The sequence below is a fragment of the Montipora foliosa genome, chromosome 13 (genome assembly GCF_036669935.1).
Source record: "Montipora foliosa isolate CH-2021 chromosome 13, ASM3666993v2, whole genome shotgun sequence".
In the NCBI taxonomy this organism is placed as follows: domain Eukaryota; kingdom Metazoa; phylum Cnidaria; class Anthozoa; order Scleractinia; family Acroporidae; genus Montipora; species Montipora foliosa.
In genome coordinates, this window is record NC_090881.1 from 28,980,323 (window position 1) to 28,990,322 (window position 10,000).

General features: G+C 36.6%; 2 protein-coding genes across 5 annotated transcripts in view; one reads left to right on the plus strand and one right to left on the minus strand.

Annotated features, from left to right (window-relative positions):
• The window catches only part of LOC137982662 (peptidyl-prolyl cis-trans isomerase NIMA-interacting 4-like), a 17,885-nt gene that overhangs the window by 1,568 nt on the left and 6,317 nt on the right, over positions 1 to 10,000 (minus strand). For 3 of the 4 annotated variants that reach the window (XR_011118775.1, XM_068829795.1, XM_068829794.1), the window contains exons 2-6: positions 3,630 to 3,761; positions 3,487 to 3,554; positions 3,246 to 3,365; positions 1,351 to 1,383; positions 63 to 234 (exon numbers count right to left, since the gene is read on the minus strand). Coding sequence is in view for 3 of the 4 variants with exons in the window: in XM_068829795.1 (XP_068685896.1) it covers positions 109 to 234; positions 1,351 to 1,383; positions 3,246 to 3,365; positions 3,487 to 3,554; positions 3,630 to 3,761 (479 nt within the window). In the remaining variant the exon portion in view is untranslated. Of the gene's footprint in view, positions 235 to 1,350; positions 1,384 to 3,245; positions 3,366 to 3,486; positions 3,555 to 3,629; positions 3,762 to 10,000 lie in introns of all 4 variants that reach the window. The other variant, XM_068829793.1, reaches the window with a different exon arrangement.
• LOC137982171 (GPALPP motifs-containing protein 1-like) overlaps positions 3,836 to 10,000 on the plus strand; it is a 10,382-nt gene continuing 4,217 nt past the window's right edge. Inside the window, exons 1-6 of the mRNA XM_068829232.1 lie at positions 3,836 to 4,178; positions 4,930 to 5,000; positions 7,403 to 7,483; positions 7,591 to 7,657; positions 8,604 to 8,692; positions 9,232 to 9,345. Of these exons, the coding sequence (XP_068685333.1) occupies positions 3,902 to 4,178; positions 4,930 to 5,000; positions 7,403 to 7,483; positions 7,591 to 7,657; positions 8,604 to 8,692; positions 9,232 to 9,345 (699 nt within the window). The 5' untranslated portion in view covers positions 3,836 to 3,901. The remainder of the gene's footprint in view (positions 4,179 to 4,929; positions 5,001 to 7,402; positions 7,484 to 7,590; positions 7,658 to 8,603; positions 8,693 to 9,231; positions 9,346 to 10,000) is intronic.

The following is a 10,000-nucleotide window of genomic DNA, read 5'->3' on the forward strand; positions in this document are numbered from 1 at the left end:
GGAGAGTTCACTGTTACATTATTAGTCTTTTGCCAGAAACTTATTCATACCAAGATGCTTACACAGAACTTTCTTTGCTGTTTTGGTTTGGCAACGACTGTAATTTTATCATTTCTTCCCCTCAATCATGATGATGTGATATCCAAATTTTGTCCTAACTGGTGGATCTGTATAGACTGGCTTGTCAACTGTGCTTGGAGACAAAGCAAATGCTGCTTCTTGGAATGGTCCAACCTATGTAAAAGGTATAACAATAACCTGTGACTTCTTCAGCAGAGAAAATGGAAATCAGCCAAAAATAAATTAGCAAATCACTGTCAATCACTTGCAGTTTGTCAAAATTCAAAGTTGGACTTGTTTTAAGTCCTACATGTACTTGGTAAGGAAGTTAACCTTATTTGTAAAAAACAATTTTCATTTTAATAGTTGCTCTCATACTGGTTAAATGCCTCCAAAGAAAATCTGTTCTATCATTGTATTGACAAAAAAGAAAATTAATGATTTTAATTGTTTATTAGTCCACACAAAGTTGTCAGCACAGGACATACTATGAACCCAGAAATAATGTAAAGTTAACTTAAAAACTGTTTTGTACATTTAAGAGAGTAGCAATGAATGATTTGGACTGTATACAAGTGTCACAATACTTCTGACGAAGATTGTAAGATTCTCTTGTCCAAGATGTCGAAAATAAAAACAAAAGCATTGGCAACATACAAGATAATAAGTGTACCTTTCATTCTTAATAGGTTTCTATCCAGCACTATTGCACTGTAATTTAAGGTCTCCATGAAAAACCTAAAGTTGTAGGTAACCTTCCTTCCAATAATTTGAGTTGTATTGTAAAAGCACAGCAAATCTACACAGGCATACAGGGAAGTCTAACACGAGAAGATTCTGCATATCGTCTTTATGAGTCCATTTCAAGAAGCCTACAGTATTACACCGGTCTTGAAATAACCGCATTTTAAACTGCTATGAATAAGGTTCAATTGTCTGTGGCATGGCTCTTTGGAGAGGTTGTGGAGTATTTAAGTTTGCTGCCTTTTAATGTTGCACATCTTCTGCAAAGCACTGTAATTACAAAAACTCTGATGTCAGAGTGAAAAAAAAAAAGAGAGAAAACCTTAAGATCTTTTCAGAGCTCTGTTCATTTTTGTGCAATATTACACATTCCTGGGCAAAAGCAAAGTAAGACTGTGTTTACTGTTCCAAACTGGGCTGCAACAAGCTTTTGACTATTTAGTCAAAATTCATTAATTAACAATAAAATATGAAAAGAATACACTATATCAGTTTTTGCATACCGGTACTCCCTTTTATTTGATGAAAGCAGAAAGCATGTCTTACCATAGATCCCCTTGTCATCCATCCCAGGTCACCCTGATAAGTTAATGACAGATATTATTAATTACAAATTAACAAGTTCGCAAATAAACAAACAGCTTAACATGGATGGAGTCATTTAGTTTATCCTGTTTATCCTGTCACAGTACCTGTGCAAAGCTGTTTGTTTAGTGCTCCCAATCGTCCTCATCTCCTTCCCTTTTCTTAACCTTTTTCTCTTTAAGTGTTTTATTTCCATACTCAGGGGCATTTTATTGTCTTTTCAAATTTCATTTAAAAGGAGAAGAAAACAAGTTAACAATTTTCTCACTCCCTTCACTCTTTCCATTTTATGGTTAGATTCTTAGCCTTGTTGTCCATGGATTCTTAAGAAAATATTTTAGCCTTTTATTGTTTCAAATATGCATATATGCAGAATTTTTATTAAGTTGAACTTGGACTTGAAATGACCATAGAAGGGTTGAAACATTGTCACTTTTTCTCTCTTGTTTACTAGTAAATATCTTTTTGACAAAGACTGTGTTGAAGAAGTGCAAGGTCCAAAAATATTATTGTACCAGTTAAAGCTGTCTCTACCAACCAACAGAGATCTTCTTTCCACATTGTTTCCATTGGGCATAAGTAAAGTAATATTATTGGAATTTGTGACTCTCAACCAGCTTGTTTGATTTAGAGAAATCACCATTTGAACCTTTACTCAGATGATGCTATACATGTACTTAATGAAACCAAAGCAAGCGACACTAGCCTCAACAGTGCTACAACAAGATGCAAAATTGTTGAGACACTCCCTTTAAAAAACACCTTTTCTAGCTTCCAATACCTACCATATCTAGAATTTCAATCTTTCCCACTTCCCCTCCCCTCCCCTCCCCTCTCTCCCTATGTTGACTGTATAAGTTTTAAACATTTTTTTGTTTTAATAGCAACAATGATAAGGGAGGAGGGGGGCTGTTGTGTGGGACAGAATAGGTAAATTAATAATGCCCCTAGAAGGTGAAGTGTCTCCACTAATTTTGCAACTTGTTGTCTGATTGATTCCAATAATTTTGCCAGTCTGGATTTGAATCCTATAGGGAATATTTTCAATGTAGAAAACCAGAAACTAAAGAAACAATTGCTAGATATCGTATAAGTTCTGAAACATTTCAGAAGTTTCCACGCAAAGTGCAAAGCACATTGTACCAAACACGAAATGATATTAATTATTGACATGCGGTGGCATCGATGTTCGAGTGTTTGTACTTATCGCTGCTAACAGAAGACTCCGCACCAAATACTTAAGGGAGAAAAGTATTTTCCACTGCAGATCTGATGCTGCGAAAGTTACACATGGCTTGCATTATGTAACACAATACCATTTATTATGTTCCTAGGTGACATCAACTGCGATGGTGGCGTTACAGTTGAAAATTATATCTTCCAGGAATCAGCACAATTCAACTAGTACTTTCTTTTCTACTCAATCCAATACATTACCAAAATTATTGCACATTGCAGCATTATTCTCTAGAGATTGGTTGCAAACCATATATAGATACGGTATATGTATAAAAGCCCTAATGAGTGGCATTATGCTAGGTGTACCCTATCTAACCTCCGAAGATTTTACTTTCACGGTTCAAATTCTTGACCTTTAACATCATAACAGTCAAGAGCCACGGATGCAGAAGGTACAAAATACAGGTCACAGGTCAATGTTTTACCAATACAGAAAGTATCCTAAACATTGATTTAATATAGCTAACCCCAGATCTAATCAGGCCTAAAAAAAAATTAGGCCCAATGGTAGCATTGGTAAACGGCTAGGGTTGTTTCTGTATTGGTAAAACAATGACCTGTGACTTCTGGCCTGTGTTTTGTACCTATCCCCTTAGATGTTGCTAAGTGCACCTTACCCCTTGCCTTGCCTTGTCTTCACTGTATGCAGATGCTACCTCATTGAATTTCTGGCCACCCTTCAGCTTTTCCATAGCCTCCAATACTTTTGAGTGTTTCTCACACAAAATATGTCGTACCTTGCGATTAAAATAAACAAAATATCTGATTTTCCTATGAATAAAATGAACAAAATTCTAAAAGAAAAGTTTAATAATGTGACCATTACCTTGTAGTTAAAAAGTATCACGAACTACATACCTTGACTGCAGTTCCACTTTTCTTGGCTTTTCCTCCACTGGCACCATCATCATCACAAGTACCTCCACCTAAAACATGGTCCACAATGCCTTAGCAAAACAACACAGAAACTATGGGAGATTTAGATCACAAATAAAACAAGCCTTTGGCTCCTTTTCCTTTGTCTTGTTTTCCTCCTCCTCCACCTCCTTTTCCTTTCTTGGGCGGCATTTTTAGCAAGGTAATCACAATCTCAGCTTTGGGAATCCATCTTGAATTTCGAGTGCCGCGCGAACCTAGAACGAGCGGCAAAGCGGTTGTTTCATAAAATAACGTTACCTGAATATAAATCAAACGAAATGCCTCTATATTGAAAATGGCGTCTCCGACATCCTCAATAGTTATATTTGTTGACTAAATTATTGAATTATTGACCATGGAGATTGGTCCAGTTCTGCCACCACATCTTGCGAAAAAGTTGAAGGAATCAGAAGAGCGAGAAACTGCAAAAGATCAAGAAAAGCAAAACCAAAACAAAGTAGAGGAGAAATATGAAGCTGAAGAGAAGCATGAAAGCGATGAAGACGAAAGCTATGGACCAGCTTTGCCTCCTGGATTTCAAATGAAAGAATTAATTTCTTCAAGGGAAAGAGTAATTGGACCCATGAAACCTCAGTTTTGCGAAAACTATGCAGCCCAAACTACGTCAAGGGGTTTGTATGACAGCTCAAGTTATTAAGCTTAATTACTTTTATGTAATCTCATCTTTTATGACTTTTGAAAAGGTAGCTATCTTTTCCAGGCAGTCCTCTAACGCAGTGGTCGAGATGCTTAGTGTGAAGGATTCAGACACGATATTAATGGCAAACAAAGGAGAGATGTCAATGTGGTTTCTAAAAATCCGGCGGGTCTAATTTGCAGGTCGCAGGTCGCTGGTTACGGGTCATTGTTTCACCAATACAGAAAGTATCCTGAACGTTCATAAAAGCTAACCTTAGGTCTAAAAACTTTTGTTTAGGCCTAATTAGGCCTAAGATTAGCTTTTAAAAATGTTTAGGATACTTTCTGTATTGGTGAAACAATGACCTGCAACCCGCGACCTCCGACCTGCAAATTAGACCCGCGGCTAAAAATCTCGAATCAACTCAGTTGATTCTATCTAATGTCTGAGCTTCAAACACTCACTGATGTCGCACTGGACTACAGTTCTTTTGACCAACGACATTAGCATAATTTAATACAATCCCGTGGGGTTATCCCAGTTCATGAACAAGAGTAGACAATGATATTCCTAGTTAAAAATGAAATGTGCCACATTCGTTGTTGTGAACTTTGCTGTTACACTTTCCACTGTTACCAAAATGTAAAAAGCAAGATATAACAAACTCTTGTAGATCCTAACAGGGTTAATAATCAAAGTTTTATCTGGTATTTCTTACTTTCTTTCTTTAATGTTTTGAATAGTGTGTGGAAATAGAGGCAGTGATGATGAGGACAGTGATGATATTATAGGACCTAGTCTACCATGCGACATAGTAAGTACATCTTCAATCCTTTTTAACTTTTAAAAAATTCAGTTTTGTGACAAGGATAAGGGTAGGGAGCTGGGAATGCACTTTCCTTTTTAGCAGTCTTGCATGGGATTGATTTCTGGGACTCAACTCTATAGTGTAATAGTATAATAATGATAATAATAATAATAATAATAATAATTATTATTATTATTATTATTATTATTATTATTATTATTTCCACCTTCACAGGCTGATCTTTGCTGCTATAAAAACGTGAGGGAATAGGTCATAACCTATAACCAAGGGTTTCACACGTTCTCTTCTCCTTAGATTATGTATCAAGCACCTATCTCAGAATTCTTGCTGTTCCTTATAGTGCAGTCTTTTGTAGGAATGCTGTTCAGAGTGTAGTGCCCAGTTTCCTAACCGAGTCGCCTAACTTTCTTGTTGCTCCACCAAGAGCGCCAACAATTATTATAGGTATTACCTGAGCACTTTTCAAATTCCACATTCTCATGATTTTTCTCTTGAGGTCTTGGTATTTTTCACCCTCTTTTTCACTTACTATTATTAGTATTATTATTATTATTATTATTGTTATTACATATGAAACGAAATGTTGATGGAACCCACTGGAAAAAAACCGAGCCCCAGATGGATTCGAATCCACAACCCTCTGTGATCTAGTCAGATGCTCTAACCACTGAGCTACTGGAGACTCTGTGGCGAGCAAGGGTGAAATGTGGGTCCACATTATGTGGCTTGGGTTTGTTCAGATTTTCTACTCTGCAATGAAAGGTACTTAAGGTTTTATTTTTCTCTCTGGTCTCTCCCTCATCATCATATAGCAGCAACCTTAACTCATTGACTCCTGCCCCCCCCCCCCCCCCCCCCCAGACACACACACACTCTCACTTTCATTAACAAGTAAAACCATCTAGCGTCAGACAGAGTAATATGTAGTATGTCTCACCCCTGGGAGTCAATGGGTTAAGTTTGATCTGCTTCAGTTATTTTGTGGTCTCAATTTAAGCAATACAGGACGTTTTCCGTTTTTCCATAGCTTCATCTAAGCACGAGGGGGAGTTGGGAGAATTCAAGACAGTTATGCATCTCTTGTTTGCAAAATTGTCTCAAATTCTTCCCCCTCATGTTTAGATGAGGCTATGGAAACACGGACAAAGGTCCTTTACAGGCCATTTCCGAGTTCATGTCTGCATCCTCTTCAAAAAATTAGTTCTACTTTATATATGAAGGAAAACTAATTTTCATAACAAAAAAATTGCAATTAGACTCGCTTTGAAGAGGAGGCAGACGTGAACTTGGAAATGGCCTATTGAGACCTATTGAGGCCTTTACTTCTTGATTGAAACAGATTTTCTTGATACATGCTCATATTTCCTACCAGCCAATCAAAATGCATGTCTGACAATACAAAACCAATCAAAATTTGTGTGATGTCATAGCTGTGTTTACATACTCTCATCTAAACACAGCTATTGACCAATGAGAGTGTGCATACTAGTCTTGTCTATCTTAGTTATTTTATAAAATTTGATGGAGCACTTTTTGCTTAGCTTTATAACCTTTAGATGTTTATAGTCATTATTATAAGGAAAAGAGCAAACATAATCACACACAACAGATGATTAGGTGCAAGTTTTTAAAGAAACTGTGGTGAGTGGTGATGCAGCATTGGGCAGAGGGTAAAACATGAAAAGTTGGTTTTATCAAAGAAATTTATAAACCTCAAATTGCACTTCTTCCAAGAAACATCTACCATTTATCTTTTTATTATATACTCAACAAAGTATCACATTTCTGATTGGTCAATGACAAATGCTTAAATAGGTTTTTTACAATGGCTGCAAAAATCTTGTGCACCCATTGGCTAATGAATGAATTTTGTCATAACATTGTCAAAGTAGTCTGTGGATCCACTCGGCTATCACCTCATGGATCCACAGCTACTTTGACAATGTTATGACGAAATTCATGATCAATAACAGGACATGAAAAACTGACATCAATTTGTTAAATAGAGTGCAAAAAGTGGTTATAAAGTGCAATACGGAAGTTGCTATGGAAACAAAGCGATGGAGTGATTTTGTTGAGTGTATAATAAATAAAAAGATTGTATGAACTTGCTTTCGTAAAGTTTTGAAAGTTCTCAAATTCCTCTCGCCTATGGCTTTTGCAATTTTGAGAACTTTTAAAACATCACTCGTGCCCATAAATCATGAAATGCACTCATGTTCATACTTGTATGATTTCCCTTACTTATAATGGCAAGTTGACTTTTATTAGCTCGTTTTAGTTGTTTTTCGTTGTTGAGTGTCTAGTGTCAAGTGCACATGAAGCTTGCTCAGTTAGCTTAAAGTAGAAGGGTAGACGTACTAAATCTGTGATCTTCAAATCCATAGGACCCTGATTTTGCTCTTGAAAGAGTCAAAATGGACATAGAAGCTCGTAATCAGGCACAAAAAGATCAGTTGTCAGGCAAAGTAAGTGTTTTCTGAAATCTCATTTTACGAAATTATTTTCATTTTATTTAAAAGCAAGATCCCAAATCAGTAAGGTTATTGCAAGTGTTTTATTGTATTTTTAATAGAAACATACAAAACCCAAGAGAGAAACATGGATGACAGAGCTGCCTGCAGATCTAAGTAAAAATTTTGGTGAGTCTTTTGGTCATTTGGACTTCACTACCGTTAATTCTCTATTAAATCCCTCCGGGAGGCGTATTTGTTTCAAACGCATTATAGGGGGGCCCATTTGAGATGGGGGGCCTCATCTAATTTAGCAAAATGTATTACCAGTAGCAAAAAAAAGGAAAGAAAAAGAAACACTGAGAGTAGAGTTACAGTTCGCTACTTTGTGTTTTGGACCAGGGCAATGACTGTCTAATATGGAGGTTTGAGCGGTATTATACGCATTGTACAAGTTATTTGCAACATTTTTATTGACTTGCAGGAATGAATCTGAACTTCCAGCACATGAATAAACCATGATACGGGATCAGTCCACATGAATGTTACTGTTGTGGTTGATAATTAATACTGTCTATCATTAATTGATTTGGTTATGAAGAATAGGCAAGGAGGGCTAAATAACTTTCTTCCTCCAAAAAGTGGGGGGGGCTTATTAGAGAGAGAGGGGCTTATTTACTTATTAATAGAAGATTTACGATAATTTGTGATGCAACTTTAAACCTGGTACATGTACCCGCAAAGAGAATAGTAGTGTAGCTGCTCTCATAACCTGCAATTGTTTGGCATTATAAGCAGCTTCTATTGTTTTTAAGTCTGTCAATGTTTCAATTGTTTAGTCTTTTGTTTTTTGCTTGGGTATCGAGCTAATCACATTGTATGTTACAACAGCTGCCACATGACTCAAACAGAATGAACTTTGAAGGGACAACCTAACATATTGTCAGGTCTTTGTTACTTGGTATTTAAGAGCAATGTTGAATAATAAGCAAATTAATAGCAAACATTTCTAATTGTTCCAGGAACTTAACTAGTAACATCATGGTGCCTCCAAACAGAGTCAAAAGTTAACTTGCACTGAAGATTTCTGTTATAGTTATTTATGTATTTATGTTATTTATGATAATATTTGTAGGCCTGGGACCCCGTAAGTTCCGCAGTCGTGCGGTTGAATTGGGAGATCAGTCAGTTTGGACAGACACTGCAGCAGACAAGGCAAGAAAGGTACAGGATCCTGATAATTTTTTTCTATCCCTGCTTGTAAAAAACGTCAAGCCCCATTTTATCCTTGCTATTCTACTATTAGTAGCAGTTTTTTTTATAGTTCTGTGGAATGCTGTTCAGCACTATACTACAATTATAATAATGTTAATGTTAGTGCAGGCCCAAAACTAGTTGAAATGGTAAATAATATAGAACTATTGTACTAACAGGGGTTTCAGTAACTTCTGAAATAGACGTCCATGATAGCCCATTGAAGGCGGCAGTTTGACAAGTTTATGATAGCATTTTTAGTGAAAATCAAGGCAAACTAGCCGGCGGTGTGAGGCAAAGCAGGCGGCGGTATACTGCCGGTAACCGGCTTCTATTGAAACCCCTGGTACTAATCAAATTTCAAAAGAAAAACAAACTAATTATTTTGTTTTGTGTGGATTTCAGTACTACTGAAACCATTTTTTAATCAAATGGAAGGAAGCTTGAAGAGTATTGAAAGTGCAATGGGAAAATTAAAGACCTAAATTTTCTCGTATTTTTATCCATAGTCACAAGAAAACAACAAATCCATGAAAAGAGAGGCTAATGATGATGAACCCATTAGGAGTCCATGGGAGCTGGAAAGAGACAAGCAAATGAATAGCCAAGTTGAAAATTATAACGTAATAAGCAACAAATATGATCCACTTAAAAAATTAATCAGTGTCACTGATTGGGGCTCTAGGAATTTGGCAACATAAAAGGACCAATAAAATTACTGTCGATTTCTGTACCTTTTGCAGTTTCCAGTGTTAATGGGGTCATAGTTTTTGAGTCGACCTAGATGTTGTTAACCCGTATGGTGCCCCCATTGACAAGAAAATCATGTGGTGTTAGAGTAAAATCTATCAGATTTTCAGGCAACATAAAAGAACCAATGAATTGTTATTGTGGCTTTCTATAACTTTTGCAGTTTCTAATGTTAATAGGGACATAAAGGTTTTCGAATGGGCCAAGATGTTGGTAGCCCTTTAAGTCCCAAGGAGGCCCTCATTGTATATTCAAATCATCTGGCGTTAGAGTAAAATCTCTTGGGGTTAGACAGGGTAAATTGGCAGTTGGTTAAAGTGGCAATTTCAGGGTAAAGTGGCAATTGGTTAAAAGGTTAATGGACACATCGCTGAAGAGAAAAACACTTAATGGCACCAGGTTTACGAATTTCCAGTTTTATGCAGTGCTGCTTTGACTAATATTAGGTGTATTTTGATTTTTTCTCAGGTTTCACAGTTTTTAGGAAGTCCCCAAGAACCCCTCCCCCCTTCCTTATCATTGCTTAAT